Source organism: Trichomycterus rosablanca, chromosome 2 (assembly GCF_030014385.1).
Source record: "Trichomycterus rosablanca isolate fTriRos1 chromosome 2, fTriRos1.hap1, whole genome shotgun sequence".
NCBI lineage: Eukaryota > Metazoa > Chordata > Actinopteri > Siluriformes > Trichomycteridae > Trichomycterus > Trichomycterus rosablanca.
In genome coordinates, this window is record NC_085989.1 from 57,074,566 (window position 1) to 57,096,850 (window position 22,285).

The 22,285-nt window shown below is 43.2% G+C and overlaps 2 protein-coding genes across 2 annotated transcripts in view; one reads left to right on the top strand and one right to left on the bottom strand.

Moving 5' to 3' along the window:
• The window catches only part of LOC134335612 (uncharacterized), a 35,316-nt gene extending 31,985 nt beyond the window's left edge, over nt 1-3,331 (bottom strand). The window contains exons 1-2 of the mRNA XM_063018174.1: nt 2,779-3,331; nt 1,992-2,654 (exon numbers count right to left, since the gene is read on the bottom strand). Coding sequence (XP_062874244.1) covers nt 1,992-2,229 — 238 coding nt within the window. The 5' untranslated portion in view covers nt 2,230-2,654; nt 2,779-3,331. The remainder of the gene's footprint in view (nt 1-1,991; nt 2,655-2,778) is intronic.
• Nucleotides 3,332-20,840: 17,509 nt separating this feature from the next.
• Nucleotides 20,841-22,259, top strand: LOC134302739 (gastrula zinc finger protein XlCGF71.1-like; the record flags this gene model as incomplete). The annotated part of the gene is made up of 3 exons (XM_062987934.1): nt 20,841-21,037; nt 21,204-21,576; nt 22,074-22,259. Coding segments are annotated over 3 exons (756 nt in total), but the record flags the coding sequence as incomplete, so codon positions are not given.
• Nucleotides 22,260-22,285: the final 26 nt, after the last annotated feature.

Consider the following 22,285-nt stretch of genomic DNA (forward strand, 5'->3'; position numbering starts at 1 on the left):
GCAGCTATGTTTACAGGCAGGGCGGCACGGTGGCTTAGTGGGTAGCACTGTTGCCTCACAGCAAGAAGGTCCGGGGTTCGATCCCCAGGTGGGGCGGTCCGGGTCCTTTCTGTGCGGAGTTTGCAAGTTCTCCCCGTGTCCGCGTGGGTTTCCTCCGGGTGCTCCGGTTTCCTCCCACAGTCCAAAAACATGCCACCAGGCTAACTGAAAACACTGAATTGTCCTATAGATACCTAGCCGCTAGATGCACAAACCAGTGCATTGTAGTGCCGGTCCCAAGCCCAGATAAAATAGGTCGTATCAGGAAGGGCACCTGGCATAAAAATTGTGCCAAATCAGTGTGGACCATGATCCGCAGACAGCCAACCCCGCGACCGAGCGGGACAAAGGCCAAGGAAAAGAAGAAGCTATGTTTACAGGCACAATACACTGATTTACCAAAAAGACCAAAACATTTTTGTGTCAAAATCAATAATATAATCATTTACAAAAACAAGGTATCTGACAAAATTGAAGCAATATACTTGGATTAAATTTGAAAATTTGACTTTTTGATAAAAAAAAATTGGATTTGGATTCTGTAATCCAAGCAAACCTTCATGTAAGATTAAATGCTACAACTGGGTGTTTCAAAACCTTAAGCAGAAGAGTTTCTCCATGTGCTTTGTTAGCTCCTTTCATGCTGCTCTTCAATGGTCAGGACCACCACAGGACCACCACAGAGCAGGTATTATTTAGGTGGTGGATGATTCTCAGCATTGAAGTGACACTGACATGGTGGTGGTGTGTTAGTGTGTGTTGTGCTGGTATGAGTGGATCAGACACAGCAGTGCTGCTGGAGTTTTTAAACACCTCACTGTCACTGCTGGACTGAGAATAGTCCACCAACAAAAAACATCCAGCCAACAGCGCCCTGTGGGCAGCATCCTGTGACCACTGATGAAGGTCTAGAAGATGACCGACTCAAACAGCAGCAATAGATGAGCGATCGTCTCTGACTTTACATCTACAAGGTGGACCAACTAGGTAGGAGTGTCTAATAGAGTGGACAGTGAGTGGACACTATTTAAAAACTCCAGCAGTACTGCTGTGTCTGATCCACTCATACCAGCACAACACACACTAACACACCAGCACCATGTCAGTGTCACTGCAGTGCTGAGAATCATCCACCACCTAAATAATACCTGCTCTGTGGTGGTCCTGTGGGGGTCCTGACCATTGAAGAACAGGGTGAAAGGGGGGCAAACAAAGCATGTAGAGAAACAGATGGACTACAGTCAGTAATTGTAGATCTACAAAGTGCTTCTATATGGTAAGAGGAGCTGATAAAATGGACAGTGAGTGTAGAAACAAGGAGGTGGTTTTAATGTTATGGCTGATCAGTGTAAATGTGAGTTTTGTAAAAGGGAATTATAACACCCACACTTATAAAATCATTATTTCAAATTACACTGTAAATGTTTTAATTAAGTTAATTACTTTCATTTAAAATGTTGGCAAAAGTAATAAACATATGCATATAATTTCATATAATTACTATATTATAATGTAATACAATTGTTTAAAATGCCAAAACAAAAGTCCATTGAAGTTGTTTAGTCTTGATCAGAAAATACAATTACAGCTTCATTTATTTTGTTTTGAAGAGGAATTCAAATGTAGTCTCTTTCTGCTGAAGCAAACTTGACAGTAAAGATTTAGTTTTTTTATGTTTTATGTTCTTTGTGCATGAATGCTAGGTGTAATTTACTCTTGCTGTTTTTATTAGAATGTCATAGGCTATAATGTGTTTTAGGTGCTATTATTAGCTGGGTTTCACCATCCACAGCTTTATTTATTAATACAATAATTTTTAATAATGTTGTTTTTTTAAATAAAGACAAAACTAAAATCATGAAGCTTAAACAATTTATGTGGTTGTACAAATGATCTACAAAATAAGTAAATACCAAGTTTTATCCTTAGTAAACACATTAAAATAATCTTACCTTCACTCTGCACCAGCTGTTTTCTCTTCACAGCTGGATCAGCTGATGTAGTTTCTAATGAATAATCCTGGTCTTGTGGTCTTGATAATCCCAGGTTCTTCCTCTCTTGTGGTTCATTAATTGTGCAGGTCATGTGATCTCCTCCACTCTCAGTTACCATCACGTCTATCTTCTTCAGAAGCTGCAGAACTTGATGTTTATTAAATGGTGATAGATTCACAATTCTGTAGTGTTTCATCTCACATTCACTGATACATGTGGAGAAGAATCCATGCTCTTCAGCTGCAGTTACTAATAATAACCGGTTTATAGACTGTGGGATGTACGAGTACAGGGTGCTTATGATTCTGTCATTGTGCTCCTTTGTGAGGTTTTGGGACTGGAGCACCAGTAAGAACACATGAGGTCCAGGATCTGAGAGTGTGATGCACTCTTTCACTTTCTGTATCAGTTCCTTCTGAGAGAGTTTGGGATTATATAGGTGAGGTGCATTGATGATGGTGATGGTTCTTCCCTCCACCTGTCCACTAACTCTCTGACGGTGATGATCTAGTAAATATGGAGGAGCTTCAGTCTCAAACACTTCTTTTCCCAGAAGGATGTTTGCTAATTTGTTGGTGTAATGAACATTTGTACCCAGTAGCACAATCCTCAGCTCAGAGACTGAAAAAAATATAATTCACATTTATGATTAGTAAACTGTTTCAGATTCAGTACCTGGGTTCAGTAACCAGGGTAACGTGTGATTATATTTCTGAGAAAACTGACTGCTGTATATTTTTATTACATTTTCCAATAGTTATTTTTGATATACATGTTATGATGAATGGACAAGGACCCAAGGTGCAGATATTAAATAATAATTTTATTTTAAACAAAAGTCAAAGCAAATGGAAAAACCCAAAAAAACAGGAACAAAAAACAAATCGGGAGAACCCCGATTGAGCCGCTGAATCCGCAGGCGAGGGAAACTGAAAAAGAGAAAAAGGGAAAAAATGAAAATGCAAAGTTGGGACGCGAACCCCGGGTGCTCAGGTGCGGAGCGTATACGCAACCCGTTGCACCAAACACTGGTGCAACAGTGACTAAACCAAATGCGCTATTGAAGCATTGGAAGCGAAAAAGGAACAAACATAACTGAAAGCTCCCAAAAGCGGGGAGAACCCGAAACGACAAGCGCGTTTCGGGAGGACAGGATCGGTGGACGCTCCTGAAGCCCGTATCTAGGGATAGGAGCCAGCCGACCTGTAAAACACAAAAGAGGTGTGTTAGAGAGAGCTATGTGTTAGCCAGAGGCAAGCGTCAACCAAACTGCACCACCCAGGATACAACGAACCGCTTTAACACAAGCTCTATGAAGCGCCGAAAAAAACGGCGATAAGGCTGATACCAACCTCTTGCTAGCATTGCAGGAGTGTTAGCGCAAATGCTACAAACAAATAATCAGCTCAAGGGCTGAGTGTAGTCACACCGGCTTTCCCTATACTGGAAAAAACAAAGGGCTACCACCTCAGCCTTTTGGCCTACAATCCCGTACGGTGTAACACCGTTCGGGCTACCGTCTTTCCCTATCAAAAGGGGTGAGAAGACGCTCTCACAGCCAGACACACAGAGGCAACAGGAACAAAAGGTGCGACGCCCGCTGCTGTCTACCGGCGGCCTAAATAGGCCAGGTGCAGCTGCAGGCAATCGCCCTAATTAGCAGGCCTCTTACAAGAAGTCTTGGTTTGCTTTGCTCTGTAACGCCTGCTTCGCCGGGAACCCGGGGTAAGTTCACCAGCTACCGCAGGCACCCTAACAGTACCCCCTCCTCTAGGGACAGCTCCCGAGGTCCCAAGACCCGCTGCTTGGTTCCGACGGAACTCGCGGATCAGTTCAGGGTCCAGGATCTGACGAGCCGGTACCCATGAACGTTTCTCGGGGCCGTAACCTTCCCAATCCACCCAAGTATTGGGTGCTACCTTGCACCTTCCTGCTACTCAGGAGGCGACATACCGTGAAGGCAGGGGCACCCTGGATGATACGAGGGGCGGGAGGTTGTGGAGGGGGTGTAGCTCCCCCGCACATAAATGGTCGGAGTTGGGAGACGTGAAAGGTTGGACGCACTTTCATCCTGGGAGGAAGCTCCAACCTATAGGTCACCGGGTTTATCTGCTTCGCTACCTTGAACGAACCAATGTATCTGGGTGCCAACTTGTGGGGGGCACCTCTGACGGGGAGATCCCTCGTCGACACAAGGACACGTTGGCCCGGCCGGAAAGTGAGGGCCGGCTGCGGTCAGCATTGCGCTTTATGGAGCGCTGGGTGGCCAAAAGTACCCCCCTTGCTTTACACCAAGCGGCGCAGCAGTGGCGGATACGAAGCTGTACAGTTGGGACCGCCACTTGCTGCTCCTGCTCTGGAAAGAGCGGAGGAGGGTACCCGAACTGAGCTTCAAACTGTGACATACCTAACGCAGAGTGATGCAGGGTATTGTGGGCGAATTCGGCCCACAACAGTTTATCGGCCTATGTAGCCAGATTCCCTGCAGTCAGCCTTTCCTTTTCCATTCGACTCAGGGTGGTAACCTGAGGATAAGCTGGCCGTAGCGTCAATAAGTTGGCAAAAGGCCCGCCAGCACTGGCTCACAAACTGCGGCCCCCGATCAGACACAATGTCTGAGGGGACCCCATGTGCTCTCACCACATGTTGAAGAATGATCTGCGCAGTGCCCATGGCGGATGGTAGCTTGAGCAGAGGGACAAACAGGCAAGACTTGGTAAACTGGTCAACAATTACCAATACCGCCGTGAATCCCCTGGACTTTGGCAAGCCTGTCACAAAGTCCAGGGCTATGTGGGACCACGGTCTGGTAAGGTATTGGCAACGGATGGAGAAGCCCCCGTGGGTGCTCTCTGGTGCTCTTGTTCAAAGCGCACACAGTGAAGGCACGGACAAAGTCACGTACCTGGCTCTCCATCCCCGGCCACCAAAATCTTCGGCGCAGCAAAACCAGGGACTTAGTCACTCCTGGGTGAGCCGCAAAAGGGGATGCATGGCCCCACTCAAACACCTGACGTCGAACTGTAGAGAGAACATACAGTCGGTCAGGAGGTCCCCCAGTGGGGTCCAGTTCTGCCCTTTGGGCATCCCGGATGACCTTGGAAATGCCCCAGGTCACTGGGGCAGCAATAATGGGATTAGGTTCGGCCTCCGGTCTGGTAGGTTCCCACTGCCTAGACAGGGCATCCAGTTTACTGTTTTTGGAGCCCGGTCTAAAGGACAGAGTAAATTGGAACCGTCCGAAAAATCTGGACCACCGAGCCTAACGTGAGTTCATCCTCTTCGATTGTTGGATGAAAGACTCCCTCGAGCCAATGGCGCCACTCATCAAGGGCCAACGTGATGGCTAAAAGTTCCCTGTCTCCAACCAGGTAATTCCGCTCAGCTGGAGTCAGGCGGTGAGAAAAGAAGGCACAAGGATGCAGCTTCTTTTCTGGGCCCGCTCTCTGGGACAGGACTCCCCCAACCCCGACCTCAGACAACAAAGGGTTCCTTAGGATCGGGCAACTGCAAGACAGGAGCAGTGGTCAAGAGAGACTTGAGCCTGTCAAAGCCTTGTTGGGCCTGCACCCACCATTTAAAGGGTCCCTTGCCAGTAAGGACTGTTAGGGGAGCGGCGACTGTGCTGAAGTTCTGAATGAATCGCCTAAAAAAATTTGCAAAGCCCAAAAACTTTTGCACTTGGCAAACAGAACCTGGAGTTGGCCAATTCTCCACAGACTTTATTTTAGCCGGATCCATGCGAAGGGCGCCCTGTGAAACAATAAACCCCAGGAACGAAACCGATGGGGAGTGGAAGACAGACTTCTCCAGCTTGACGAAAAGACAGTGATCGAGCAAAAGCTGGAGAACCCATCGGACATGCCCTATATGTTCGTCGATGGATCGACTAAAAATCAAAATGTCGTCTAACTACACATAGACGAACCGATCAAGGGCCTTCTGTAAGGCCTCATTGATAAAACATTGGAAGACCGCAGGCGCGTTCATCAACCCAAAGGGCATCACTAAGTACTCATAGTGGCCAGTGGGTGTGAGAAACATGGTCTTCCACTCGTCCCCCTGCCTGAACCAGATCAGATTGTACGCACTGCGTAAATCGAGCTTGGTAAAAATAGTTGCTTGCTAAAGGGCTTCAAAAGCCGTGGCCATCAGCGGCAGCGGGTACCGATCCTTGATCGTAATGGCATTTAGACCACGGTAATCGACACAGGGGCGCAGACTGCCGTCCTTCTTCCCTACAAAAAAAGAACCCTGCCCCGGCCGGGGAGGAAGAAGGTCGAATGAACCCCTGTTTCAGTGCCTCACGCACATACTCCTCCATAACAACCTTCTCTGGACCGGAGAGCGAGAAAAGGCGCCCCCTAGGAGGAGAAGTGCCGGGAAACAAGTTTATGGCGCAGTCCAATGGTCTATGGGGGGGCAAGTCCTGTGCCCTGGACTTGCTAAAAACCTCCTGCAAGTCATGGTAGACAGTGGGCACCTGGGCCAGGTCTGGAATTTCCATCTTAGGTCCCGGTGGCGTGGGAGACGTGCCGGCCTGAAGCAGACACGAATCCTGACACTGCGTTCCCCAAATGAAAATCGAACCAGTGGCCCAGTCGATCTGAGGGTTCTGCTTCTTCAGCCACGAGTAGCCCAACACTACCTGGAGCTGAGGCACACAGGTCACCAAAAAGGTTCCTCATGGCTGCCTAGACGCAACGTGAGAGGTTGTGTCTGGTGAGTGATAGGGCTGCCCGCTACCGCCCGCCCATCCACGGCATAAACCGAGATGGGGTTTGGTAGTGGTTGGACCTCGATCCCCAATCTGCATACCATGTTAGAATCAATAAAACTCTCCACAGCTCCAGAATCTACACACACTTTAAGGTTTGTATCCCCAGAACCCCAACACAACCATGCCTGTAGAAACAGGCCATGCTTAGGGATGATGGGTCGGCTCACTCTCGACTCCCCGAATCGAGAGCGGCCTACTCGTTTGACCGCGGCCGTGATCGGGAAGATGGGCCCGAAGACGGGGGTGCGGTTGCTTGAGTCGATTCCAGTTGCATTGGTTCAGGATCAGGGTCCGGGGATACCGGTCTGGGAAGACCCTGAGACCTGGTAAAGGGTGGTCGGACACCTCGCTCACGCGCTCGCTGGCGGAGTCGGGTGTCTATAGAGGTGACAAGCAGGTAGAAGGCCTTTAGCATTGTGGGGAGTTAACGAGTGGCCAACTCGTCCTTTATGTTCTCCCCTAGCCCCCGATGAAAGATAGCGGTTAACACCCCCTCCCCCCAACCGCACTCAGCGGCTAGCATGCGAAACTCAATCCTATAGTCGGCTACTGAGCGTCGTCCTTGCGTCAGCTCAAGTAGCCGCAGCCCTGCCTCCTGCCCTCCGGTGGGATGGAAAAAGGTGTCCTTGAGGGCACCATAAAGGTGTCCTCCGAGGAACATTCGGGAGCATTCTGCTCCCAGAGGGCAGTTTCCCACTCCAACGCTCTGCCTGTTAGAAGGGAAATTATGAAGGCTACCTTAGAGCGTTCAGTGGGAAAGCGTGAAGGTTGTAATTCAAATATCAGCAAGCACTGAAGGAGGAAGCCACGACATTTTTTGGCCTCTCCCGAAAATCGCTCGGGGGTGGAATAGGGGTTTCACCTCCCGACGGAATTCCGGGGTGAACAGGAGAATGGACTAGATGGCTAGGGCCGGACTCTGCTATCGGCACACGCTGGGTATGCTCAGCTGCGCGATGTGCCAGTTCCGTGAGCGCTAGCTCATGTCGGCCCAAGGCCACCCCCTGGTGGCGCAAAATATCGGAAACCGGCGGGGGGTATCTGCTGGGTCCATATTATGGTCGCACCTTTCCTATATGATGAATGGACAAGGACCCAAGGTGCAGATATTAAATAATAATTTTATTTTAAACAAAAGTCAAAGCAAATGGAAAAACCCAAAAAAACAGGAACAAAAAACAAATCGGGAGAACCCCGATTGAGCCGCTGAATCCGCAGGCGAGGGAAACTGAAAAAGAGAAAAAGGGAAAAAATGAAAATGCAAAGTTGGGACGTGAACCCCGGGTGCTCAGGTGCGGAGCGTACACGCAACCCGTTGCATCAAACACTGGTGCAACAGTGACTAAACCAAATGCGCTATTGAAGCGCTGGAAGCGAAAAAGGAACAAAAATAACTGAATGCTCCCAAAAGCGGGGAGAACCCGAAACGACAAGCGCGTTTCGGGAGGACAGGATCGGTGGACGCTCCTGAAGCCCGTATCTAGGGATAGGAGCCAGCCGACCTGTAAAACACAAAAGAGGTGTGTTAGAGAGAGCTATGTGTTAGCCAGAGGCAAGCGTCAACCAAACTGCACCACCCAGGATACAACGAACCGCTTTAACACAAGCTCTATGAAGCACCAAAAAAAAATGGCAATAAGGCTGATACCAACCTCTTGCTAGCATTGCAGGAGTGTTAGCGCAAATGCTACAAACAAATAACCAGCTCAAGGGCTGAGCGTAGTCGCACCGGCTTTCCCTATCCTGGAGAAAACAAAGGGCTACCACCTCAGCCTTTCTGGCCTACAATCCCGTACGGTCTAACACCGTTCAGGCTACCGTCTTTCCCTATCAAAAGGGGTGAGAGGACGCTCTCACAGCCAGACACACAGAGGCAACAGGAACAAAAGGTGCGACGCCCGCTGCTGTCTACCGGCAGCCTAAATAGGCCAGGTGCAGCTGCAAGCAATCGCCCTAATTAGCAGGCCTCTTACAAGAGGTCTTGGTTTGCTTTGCTCTGTAACGCCTGCTTCGCCGGGAACCCGGGGTAAGTTCACCAGCTACCGCAGGCACCCTACCAATACATTACTGATATACATCTAATAAGACATTGGCATAATCTCAGCATTCTATGTAAGATAATCTTGTAGGTTCTGAGAGAAACACCTTGTATAAGACTGTGGTGATCCAAGCCATGAGAGACATTTCTATATTATACAATTAATATTGTGTAAAGTAATAATAACTAAATTTTATTTACAGCAAATTACATTTTTGGACTAAACTTTAAGTAAAATAATTCAGCCATGACTTACAAGTGAGAGGTGGTGGCATACTCCATCTTCTCAAAGGTTTTAAAGAACCTGTAAAAGAAGCAGAGGTAACATGGTTCTGTTAACTCAGGAAATATAAAGTAGAATTCTACAGAATCTAATCAAACTAATAGTAATACTAATAAAATACTACAGCTTCTAATAAAGCAGTTAAATCCTGTTATACAGAGACGTTTATAAAACAACCACTTTACATGATTATTTACCACCTCGGTTCAGTCTGTACATATTTTCACACAATATCATCTGAACTGAATTGATAATATAACTGATTGGGGATAAGCAGGCAGGCCACTCCTGTACCCGTACCCTCTTCTTCTGCAGCCACGCCTTTGTAATGTGTGCAGCAGGTGGTTTTGCATCGTCTTGTTGAAAAATGCTGGACGTCCCTGGAAAAGACGACGTCTTGAAGGCAGCACATGTTGCTCTAAGATCTTAATGTACTTTTCTGCATTAATGCTGCATCACAGAGTGTAAATGACCTTTACCAAGGGTACTGATACACCCCCATACCATGATACACCCTGGTACTGATACACCCCCATACCATGATACACCCTGGTACTGACACCCCCCATACCATGACACACCCTGGTACTGACACACCCCATACCATGACACACCCTGGTACTGACACCCCCCATACCATGACACACCCTGGTACTGACACCCCCCATACCATGATACACCCTGGTACTGACACACCCCCATACCATGACACACCCTGGTACTGACACACTCCCATACCATGACAGACCCTGGTACTGACACACCCCCATACCATGATACACCCTGGTACTGACAAACCCCCATACCATGATACACCCTGGTACTGACACACCCCATACCATGACACACCCTGGTACTGACACGCCCACATACCATGACAGACCCTGGTACTGACACGCCCACATACTATGACACACCCTGGTACCGACACACCCCCATACCATGATAGACCCTGGTACTGACACACCCCCATACCATGACAGACTCTGGTACTGACACACCCCCATACCATGACAGACTCTGGTACTGACACACCCCCATACCATGACACACCCTGGTACCGACACACCCCCATACCATGACAGACCCTGGTACTGACACACCCCCATACCATGACAGACTCTGGTACTGACACACCCCCATACCATGACACACCCTGGTACCGACACACCCCCATACCATGACAGACTCTGGTACCGACACACCCCCATACCATGACAGACCCTGGTACCGACACACCCCCATACCATGACAGACTCTGGTACTGACAAACCCCCATACCATGACAGACTGGCTTTTTGACTTGTTGCTGATAACAGTCTGGAGGGTTCTTTTCATCTTTGGTCTGGCACACACAGCATCCAGTTTTTTCCAAAAAAGACCTGGAATGCCGATTCATCTGACCACAATACACGTTTCCACTGTGTGATGGTTCATCCTAGATGCCTCCGAGCCCAGAGAAGTCGACGCTGCTTCTTGAATGGATTTTTTGAACGGTTTAATGATATTCTGCACTGTAGAGGGAGAACATGCAAATCCCTTCCAATCTTCCTTTGAGGTTCATTGTTTTTAAACATTTCAATCATTTTCTCACACATTTGTGGACAAACTGGATCCTCTGATCATCTTTACTCATCAGAGACTCTCAGCCTTTCCTGGATGCTCATGTAAATGTCAATGTAAGAAACTCTGTGTTTTTTTTTTATTATTTGCATTTTCCACACTGTCCCAACTTTTTCTGATTTGAGGTTGTACATAGAGAGAAAAAACACAAACCAGACATGTAAAACATTCTAACATAAATTGTGACCTCAAGGTGGCATAAAGTAATTACTGAAAATAAACATTTATTCTAAATAATTAAAACTGTTATTATTATTATGATTATTATGATCAGAAGTAGTAGTAGTAACAGTAGCAGTATTAGAATCATTATTTATATATCAGTATTAGAGTAAACAACACAACAAGCTGAGTTAAAATAACCCAGGTTATGTTCAGTCCTATATTTACCCAGAGCCGGGTTGCCAAATAACCAAATAACCCAGCCATTATATAGTGTAAGCAATATTTTACAGTGGAGTTTATAAACATAAATATTTAATAAGAAATAAAGTAGAATGATTTTGACTGTTTCACTGACTCATGTGTAGTTTACATGGAGAAATGGTGTAAAATGACAGTAGCAGTGTAAAACCCTGTGTTATATGATCCTGTTTCTATTTCAGGTTTAGAGACTCGTTACACATTTACACACAGTTTAGTTCTATCTTATAAATAAACACATTTAACAGATAGAACGCGGATGAACACATTTCATTATTAATGAAGGTCATTTGGATCTTACCGATATTCGACGCCATTTCGTTCCAGTCCAAATCAAAAGTGAGTTTATCTGAACTAAACTTTAATCAAGTTGGAACTTTCATAATAAAACAGCGCTATCTACTGTCCTCTTATAGAATTACACCAAACATCATCCATTCAGCTCGTCCTCTATTAGCAGTATTTTATTTATTTATTATGTTGGTGTAGAAGAGGATTTGAGTGGAATAAGTTAAACTCAAGTAAAAGTACTATTACTTTGATGATTTTTTTTTACTTAAGTACAAGTACAATTACTAGTCTAAAAATCTACTCAAGTAAAACGTTAGAAGTAACTCATTTAACATTTACTGACAGTAAACAGAAGGATGGAGATCATTTTTCCACAGAAGTTCACAGATCAATGATACAGCAGACTACACACAGCTCACCAGCCATGCAGAGCACAGCTACTGGTTAAGAGCATAACATTCATTTACATTTTTGTCATTTTGCAGATGCTTTTGTACTGACTTACAATTGTGGCTGAATACAATGCAAGCAATTGAGGTTCAAGGGCCTTGCTCAGGGCCCCAACAGTGGCAACTTAGTGGTGGTGGGGCTTGAACCAGCATCCCACTGAATACTAGTCCAGTACCTTAACCACTGAGCTACCAACTGCCAGTTCAGATATGTAAAAAAAAAAAACTTTTGCCTGTAAAAACATTTTAGTAACTGCTTTTTTAGTAAAACAAACAAAAAAAAACAGTTTAGTAAACTTAAAGTAAAATGTTGAGTCAACCTTAAAAACCAAAAAGTTAAGCAGACTTGAAAATGTAAGGCAACCGGCTGCCTCACCTTTTTGAGTTTTCTTAACTTCAGGAGCCCAAGCAGTTGTGCCAACCTGCTTTGATAAGTTAGGTTGTTAGTTCACTGAAATCACTATTTAAAGTTGGACAAAATTACAATTACTATTTGATTGTACTTGTACTTGAGTTAACTAAAGAAACTAAGTTAGAACAACTACTTATTTACTAACACTTTATTCCAATCTTTTCCATTTAAAAAAAAAACAAAAAAAAGCCACTTTGGTTCTAACAGGTTTTAGCAGATGTGTTCTTCGACTGTTGTTTACCTAAACTTGAGAAATGAAATGTTCACTATAGAAGCACTTCTGTAAGTCGCTCTGGATAATAGCGTCTGCTAAATGCTGAAAATGTAAAAACTACGAATGCCTGAAGTTGAGAAAACTCAAAAAAGTGAGGCAGCTGGTGGTATGAACTACTCTTAGTTGAACTGTAAACTGTAAGTTGACTAAAACTGTCAAAACTGAATCTCACAGTTTAACAATATCATGTTTACAGTTGAACTGTAAACTTCACAGTCAATATTATTGAACACTGGAAGAGGTGACCATGAACTTCATAGTAACATGAGAGTTTACAGTTGTACTCATGGTCGAACTGTAAAGGTGACAGTAGAACTGTGAACTATTATTTATTTACTTAACAGTTTTACTGTAAAACTTCACAGTACATTTTTTCCTGGGACTCTTCAATGCTTCGCCACTGTATTACCGTAAAACAGGGTTTAAACGTGCAGTAAAAACCTTTAGTGCAGATAGCATGACCGTAAAACTGAGAGTACAATTTACAAATCCGTGGGTACAGGATTACTAAACTGAGGGTACAGATTTTGCTCTTCACATATTTTTTCCCGTTAGTGACACCTAAGGGGCTCCGTATATAACCACTTCATTTATTCTGAATTAATTAGAAGCAATAAAAGAGAGTTTAACAAAATGTATGGCGCTTCCTCAACACCATGAAATTACCTGAAGAAATTTTTGTCTGCAGGTGAGTTTTTGAAAATGATGAACATTTAGTGGAACATTATATCTGTGACTCAAATGTAATCGAAAATGACAGCGAGATATCTGAACAGGTGTGGTCGCTATTTCTGCTTTCATCATGTCATCAAGTTACAAAAATGCACCCATTATAACGAGGTCTGTGGTAGCTGGTGAATGTGCCCCGGGTTCCCAGCGAAACAGACCTTACAGAGCTCAGAAAACAAAGGCCTCATATACCAGGCCTCCCAATTAGTGCAGATCACCCGCAGCTGTGGGGCTGCCTATTTAAGTTAGCTCCACGCAGCAGCGGGTGTCGCACCTTTGTTTGTTTTAGCTCTCTCGTGGCAGCTCGTTCACACTGTTTTTAGCCGTAGGTGGTATCCCTGGTGGCAGTAGGCCATTAGGGTGTGTAAAACCGCAAGGTTTGAGGTAGTCAGGGTTTTCTTTCTGCTTCTTAGAGCTAGTGTGGTGCAATGCCGTGCAGTCCTCGAACTGCTGTTTCTTTAAGTGCTAGCGGTTAGCTTTAGTGGTTTCACTCACCGCTGTCTATCAACGCTGGTAGTATCCTTGGCCTCAGAGCCATTAGTTAATCTGAACATTGGATTCTCCAACTGCTGGGTGGCGACTCCGGAAAGCAAGCGGTGGTCACGCCAACATCCCCAGTTCGAATCCACAGTCTACAGCTGCCCAACTTTCTTGTAGTTGCTGGGCAGTTTTCGTATCGCTGTTTCTTTAAACGCTAACATTAGCATTAGCGGTTTCATTCAGCGCTGTTTGTCAGCGCTGGTAGTAACTCTGGCCTCTGTGCCATTAGTTAACCTGATCATTGGCTTCTCCAACCGCTGGGTGTCGACTCCGTAGAGCAAGCGGTTCTTACGCCAACAGCCCCAGTTCGAATCCGCAATCTGTACCTGCCTAACTTTACTCATTTGTTTCTCTCTTGTTTCAGATCAGTGAGCTTCAGCTCCGCGACCCACAGTGCGCCGATTGTTCCCCGCGCTAGCCTACCGCTGCGCTGGGGCTAGCGCTCTGCGGAGGTTTCCTCCTCACTCTTCTCTCCTGAGCGTTTTTGGGTGCTTGCGCGCTTCCTTTTCCCAGCGCCGCTACAGCACGGTGGTTACGCTCCCGGAGTCACTCGTCTGACCCGGGTTCGTGCCCTGCTTCCTCAGTTTCAGTTTCCCTTTGGTGTTTTTCATTTTGCTGCGTTAGCAGCTTCCATCGGAGTTTCCGATTGGTTTTTGTTCTGTTTTATGTTAGCTGTTTACCTTTTCTGTTGTCCTTTTTAAACTAATAAAATACCTTTTTTTTATAATTTTACTTCTGCATTTGTGTCCCTTTCTTCCCATGTGACACCCATCACTTATAGAGAACCTGTTAGCACTTGCGCATTATGTTGAACTGCTGATCTAACTTATAGGCGCTGATTCATCAAACCTGCTTGCAGTCTGTCACAAATCTTACATCATTTAGCTACCAAATTACTTGCTGTTTTATTTTGTAGTAACGAGTAACAAATTTGCACAGGGCAAAAGTACCTGAGTAAAAGTTTACATTTTATTTAGGAAATCTAGTGGAGTAAAAGTACAAATAGACAGAAGTTTAAATCCTTAAGTAAAGTACAGCTACTCTAAATACACAAAAATACTGTAATTAAGTATTTTTACTACGTTACACCACTGGTGTAAGGTGTGTTACATGGTGGGGGTGTGGTCTGGTTGTAATATCTCTATGGTAACAGGAGAGTGGGTGGAGTCGGTGAGTATGTGAAGAGAAGCAGAACCAGCAGCCAGATTTCTTTCATACAGCTGAGTCGAATGAACATCAACTATAACAGAACAGCTCTGCGTAAAAGTGAATCATCTGTAAGTAAAATGTTTATTTATTTATTACACTTTATTTATTTACTACATTTTACCTAATATTAATACTAGAGTTCATAGTAAAATATCACCGTGAGGATTTGAGGAGCTTTAACTCTATTTTCATTTTCTAACTGGTAGCAGTACTGATCAACCGATTCATTTAAACCGATCCAGCAAAATGAATCAGTTGATTCTTCATGATTAAATCTAACAGTTTTAAAGAAACACATCAAGTTCTTTTACATTTGTTTGCAGATTGTTTTAATAAGAAAACATCAAGTTCTTTGAGCTCTGTTTAAAAGGTTGGTTTTAAAAAAGTTATTAAATAATATTTTTACTCTAAAAACTGTTGATTTTCAGTAATAATAACCTATTGGCGATTTAAATGAAAAGTAAACTTTGATCTGTACTGTGATTTGAACTGAATTAATTGTCAGCAGGATAAGTTCCACTTTAGATCAGTTTCATCATTTAAAGGACTGTAGGATCAAATCCAGCCAGCTGTACCCCAACACTAAGTTGGATATAATAACAGTTCTGTCTTTTCTACATTTGTATTAATTGGTCTGATTTGAATCCTGATCAGATTGTAAACTTGTGCTCATGTGTGGGATGAAGATAATACTAGTTTATCATTAGATAGTTACGCTTAACCACTATATAACCACTGCATTACCCAGAAATGCACTCTAATAGTTGGAGTGATGATGGAGGTAAAGACTGGTATGTGTTGCTTGAGGGTCTAGATGCTTCAATAAAAATTTTACATATTGTTAACTGTATCATCTATAGATCTGTTACTCTAGTGCAGTGGTTCCCAAACTTTTTCTGTCACGCCCCCCTTTGGAAGATGAAAATCTGTCACGCCCCCCCCCCCCCCCCCCCCCCCCCCCATAAAATGCTGACAAAAATAGGCCAATTTTAACTTTGTTGATATAAAAACCTTTATATCAGTCATTTTTGTTGTACTTGACTTTATAAAACTACTTTTTGACATCACTGAACTGCTCCTTCAATTAGTCTGCTATTTCAAAAATTAAAAAACACTTTGCAAAAAAAGATAAAGTTCAATCTGTGCCAATTTGTGAGAGTTCAAGACTTATCAGTGTATTAGTGGCTGTTTTTCTTTTTATCCCTGTCAAATACCTCTCCATTCTGTACATCTAGACCAGGAGTGCCCACACTTTCATGGCTTGAGATCTACTGTTTCAGTCTACAGGTCATCATGATCTACTTTTTACAGTCCCCTCATCATTTTTCAAAAAAGCTTTGAAGCTTTTTTAAATTCACTTCAGTTCCTGTATCGATATTCAGATTTACAGAGCAAGTGACTGATAAATCACACTGACCTTATTCTGATGATTTGCTCTAAATGGTATCAGTTATCTGGACAGGAGCTGCTGATGCTCAGGCAGTTTTTCAGGTGTTTATCAGTAAGGATGGACCCATATTTAGGGAAAAGGCTGATTCACACATGTAGGTTGAGCCGAAACAGCTGTCAATCATGTGGAAGTTCCAAATTGTCCAGCAGAGGCCCTCGACTTCATATGAATGTCAGATTGTGGGTTACCTGCTAATAAATTGTTTTCCAACAAAATTCGCCCAATTTGGCGGATAATCGCCCAATCTGGCAACACTGGAATGCGCAGAGCCAGCAGGCGCTTTTACTTGTAGCGCGCCATGAATATTACTAAATAGTAGTACTTCTGAGTGATAGATGTATTGGACTCCCCGATCTAGACTCTGTGTCAGAATGAATCCTGACACACCTGAAAACACGGTTTGTTTATCGTCCACCGTAAAAAGAAATCCGACGTTAGAACATTGGTTCCGCGCTTAATTTCAGTCAGACGTGCTCCCCCTGTTATGCTTCTGCGCCCCCCAAAGGGGACGCGCCCCCCAGTTTGGGAACCGCTGCTCTAGTGGGACAAAAATCCCAGGTTGTGGACTTGACCAGCTTTTTTAAGATTCATAATTACTGATGGTTTCTCACCTCTTGCTGAACACAATGAGAATTGGGGGTGACTGTACAGGTATGGGGATGGAACAGAAGACTGGCACCTTATGGACCATTTGTAGTGTCTGTGGTAGTTGTTGAGTGGGTTTGAAAGATGGGGGATGTCTTTTGTAGTCTGTAATAGCCCTCACACTCTTTCAGACAGAAGAGACATTGTTTGCTCCGGTTCTAAAAGCATCTTCCTGAACTCTGTGTTAAATAGAGGTTTATTATTGTAAGAACAGGTGAGATAGGATGTGACTGTTTCCATGTACTTATTACTACTGTGTTACTTGATTTAATCATGACCACGTCTGTTGTACTATGTTAGTGCTTTAAGTCCTTATATGGGAATTGTGTTATTAAGCTGCGTCTCTGTTAACAGTGAACACTGTTCACCTGTAATCACAGAAAGATTATCTTTAACAGTTCTATGCATGAGAGAAATTACCACTATCCAGAGATTAGATACTATGCTAGCGCTGTCGTGTCGTAAATTTACCTAAACTTTGCTCTTGACCACAACAGGTTCATAAAGACAATGACTAACTTAGCTTTTAAACATGAAATTCACAGTCATTTGTAAAATGGAACGTTTACTTGGTTTTACTCTGGAAAAAGTTGCCGACAAGTAATGCTAACACTCCTGTAGTGCACAATAGACCCGATAATTTATTGTCGTACCTGTCGTACACTTTTTACCTTTATTTTTTGCTGGTTCCCAGATTTGGTGTAAAAAATCCTCTTCAAGGGTCAGCACCTCTGCTGCTCCACTGCGACTCCATCCATCCATAGAATCATAGCCGAGCTGCCGAACTGTTTCTGTGTGTACACTAGGGCTGGGCGATTTTGCCAAAAAAAAAAAATCTCGATTATTTTAAAATTATACCCGATTGTCGATTACGATTTCGATTTTTTTGTTCTTGAATAATGCAATTAAAATAAGACTCAAATTTCTGTTTTTGCATTGTAATTAAAGGCTGCAGAAGTGCAAAAATAGTAACATCACCACCTATAATTATCCTTTTAAGGGACTCAAACTTTATAACAATGATATCACAATAATTAACAATAATTAAAACAAAATAGAGATCTGAATTATTTATATCCTTATCTATCTATATCTAAGAATAGCTCACAAACAACTTTTATTTTAAATAATGTTCAGCAGAACCTCCTTACATTAGGAATTAGTGAGTCTGTATCAGTATCTACACTGGGGGGCATCAAGTAATCACTCAGCTCAGCTCAGCCTCTTGTGCTTTGCGGGGTGGATGGAGGGGGCACGTTCTGCTTCTAACAACATGGACTACAATTCCCATGTTCACGTGACTATATCACATGTCCCGGTCAGTAGAGGTTTAAAGAGTACTAAAACATTTTTGAGTAAAAGTACTACTACTTTAATGCATTTTGACTTGAGTACGAGTAAAGTTACTACTGTAGTTTAAAAATCTATTCAAGTAAAAAGTAATTCATTTAAAATGTACTCAGAGTAAACTTTACTTATTTAACAGAAGAGCGTGTCTATAAGTGGATATAAATCTCACAATAGTTGTTTATTGTTACAACATTTAAAACATTTAGGGATGTTTAATGTGTTTAATTGGGAGGTGTTACCTACATATGGCTCTTTACAAGGAACCGAGCCAAAAGATTCGACTCCCTATCGCGATTTTTTTTTTTTTCCTCAGTAACGGATGTGATTTAAAATGTAGCTAACTACAATTCTTAATACAAAACTTACTTAAGTAAAAGTAAAATTACAGGCTTTAAAATCTACTTTAAAAAGTACAAGTACACAAAACTACTTAATTACAGTAACGCGAGTAAATGTATTTTGATTCAGTTCAGCGGTGTCAGTGAATCTTAATTAAACTCTTCTGTTTGTGTCTCGTGTTGCTGATCGTGTTTGCGCTCCTTATTACTGAATCTAACCGTTACCGTGTAGAATCCTTCTTATATTCCGTTTACTGTTTTGGTTTCGCTTTTTTTGGACTGTGACCTGGTTTTGTACACCGTTTTTGCCCTTTTTATATTAAACTTTTCCTTATTTATATTCCGCGAGCGTCTCGTCAGTTTCTGCTTCGTGACATGTTGGTATTTTAATGAAAATATAAAATGTGTAAACAATCGCGATTGTTACATTCTAACATCGGATGAAAACGTTCATGCCAATTAACCGAATTAATCGTGAAAATCGCCCAGCCCTAGTGTACACCTCTCCTGAACTCCTTCCCACAAAAGTTGAGATAATGTGATGGTTCCGAAGCTGAACCGTTTGGCAAACAACGTCAGTTTAAAACTCTTGTCTTGTCAATAAAATCATTTGGCGCCAAAGGTAATTACAGTAATTTACCTCAATGTAAAAAAATACAGTAAATCTCTGTACTCAGTATTTGGCATAAGGCAAAATTGTCATGATGCAGTGGAAAATACTGTTATGTACTGTAAAAACTATTAGCAGTATTTTGATGTGTGGTTAATAACTGTAGAAATTAACCCTCAATTGCTCAAAAAAATTGTGTTCAGTCATAATTGTAAGTCGCTTTGGATAAAAGCGTCTGCTAAATGCCGAAAATGTAAATATAAATATTTCTGCATTTGGAACTAGAGAACTATCTGCACCTGTGTGTGTGTGTGTGTGTGTGTGTGTGTGTGTGTGTGTGTGTGTGTGTGTGTGATAAGTTCTGGAAAAGCTACCTTTACAAATGGTGGAGAATGCAGGCAATGTTCTCTAAAATTCATTTAATTTGCTATGGTTGCCACATGTGAGGGTTTTTCTTTTAAGACACAGTTTTGAGACTATTGGATATTCTCTGGTTAAAGTACATTAGACGAACATAGTGGTTTGTCTAGGAGAACGGAGGCAGCTCTGTTATTGAAGAGAAACTGAAGTAATCCATTAAAAGTGCTTCGTGTGTTTTTGGTTTTGTTGATTTTAAGAGTTCTGACTGAAGTCGCTCTTTTGTGGGTTCAAAATACAATCACTGTACTACTCACAAATGAGCTTTTTTCCATATAATGAGACGCTGCTTCCACCTAGTGGTGATTGGAGACAACAACACCCATAAAAAGTAGTGTTTTCATTTCTGATGTAGCGATCTCTAATTATTTATTCTTTCTGTGCGGCCCGGTAACAAATGACCCACGGACCGGTACCGGTGTACAGCCTGGTGGTTGGGGACCACTGCACTACATTACTTTATTACAGAATCTTGGTCCTGGTCCATGTCACTCGAGCTAAAAAAAACAAAACAATAATTGTACATGTTGTTACTAACCACCTTGTTTAATTGTTTGTGGTTTTTCAAATGCTGTTTGTTTTTCTGTTTCAGAAGTGAACGAAGATTTCTCCTGCTCGTTGTGTCTACTTTCCTGTACAACCCCAGATCTCCACAAGCACATCAAGGGACCACAAAGAGACTGAATATTAAGATCTGACGCCCACCAGAAGCTCCAGGAGCCAACAAAAGTCCTCCGATACTCTGAAGATGAAGTCCAATAGACAAAAGCAAAAACAAACCAACTCCTGCTCAGAGTGTGGAAAGAGCTTCCGTTTCCAGAGTGCTCTTAAAACCCACCAGCGCATTCACACTGGGGAGAGACCATATCAGTGCACACAGTGTAAAAAGAGTTTTAATTGTCTGAGTAATTTCAAAACACACCAGCGCATTCACACTGGAGAGAGACCGTATCAGTGCTCAAAGTGTGGAAAGAGCTTTAATCAACAGGGTAGTTTGAAAAGCCACGAAATCATTCACACTGGAGAGAAACCTCATCACTGCTCCCAATGTGGAAAGAGTTTTAGTAGTCTACAGTATTTTAAAACACACCAGCGCATTCACACCGGAGAGAAACCCTATCAGTGCTCACAGTGTGGAAAGAGGTTTATTGAACGGAATAGTTTGAAAATCCACCAGCGCATTCACACTGGTGAGAAACCTTATCAGTGCTCAGAGTGTGGAAAGACCTTTAGCATGCCAAATACTCTGAAACTACATCAGCGCATTCACAAGAGAGAAGCCATATTGCTGCCTGCAGTGTGGAAATAGTTTTAGTAACCTGGGTAGTCTGAAAATCCACCAGCACATTCACACCGGAGAGAAACCGTATCAGTGCACACAGTGTGGAAAGAGTTTTAGTGCGCGAGGTGAGCTAACATGTCACCAGCGCATTCACACTGGAGAGAAGCCATATCAGTGCTTACAGTGCGAGAAGAGTTATACCGCTCAGAGTGCTCTCACACAACACCAGCGCATTCACACTGGAGAGAGGCCATATCAGTGCTCACAATGCGAGAAGAGTTTTACTAACCAAAGTTATCTTACAATCCACCAGCACATTCACACTGGAGAGAAACCGTATCAATGCTCACAATGCGAGAAGAGTTTTACTTTTCAGAGTGCTCTCACTCGACACCAGCGCGTTCACACTGGAGAGAAACTGTATCAGTGCTCACAATGTGAGAAGAGTTTTACTAACCAAGGTAATCTCACAAACCACCAGCGCATTCACACAGTGTGAGAAGCCATATTAGAGCTAAGAGTATAAGAAGGGATGGGAAGGCTTTGCTGGATGTTCAAGTTTTATTAATCCCAAAAGTGTTGAGTTGGGTTGAGACCAGGACCCTGTGTAGACCAACTGGAGCTCCTTTATACACACAACTAATCAAACCATCAATTTATAAACCATAAACCCAATTTCAAAACAGCTGGGACATAAAAAAAGTGCTTCAAAAAGAGAGATCTAAGATTTGTTAATTCTGTTTAATCCTTATTTGATAAAAGAAAAATATAATCCGACGTTTTATCTGACCACAGCACCGTTTTTGCTTCATCTGAGATGATCTCAGGCTCAGAGAATTTGCAGTTAATCTGAGGTCCTGCAGATGATTGATGTATGGCTTTGTTTTTGCGTAATAGAGTTTCAGATTGCAGATTCAGATTGACGCAGCAGTGGACTGGGTTAAAGGACAAGAGTTTTCTGAAGTACTTACGAGCACATGTGACTATATTTATCACAGTATCAAGACGGTTTCTCACGCAGTGCCATCTAAGAGCTCAAAGGTCACACGCATTCAACTGTGGTTTCCTCTTTTGCCAGACTGAGATTTCTCCGGGTTCCCTGAATCTTT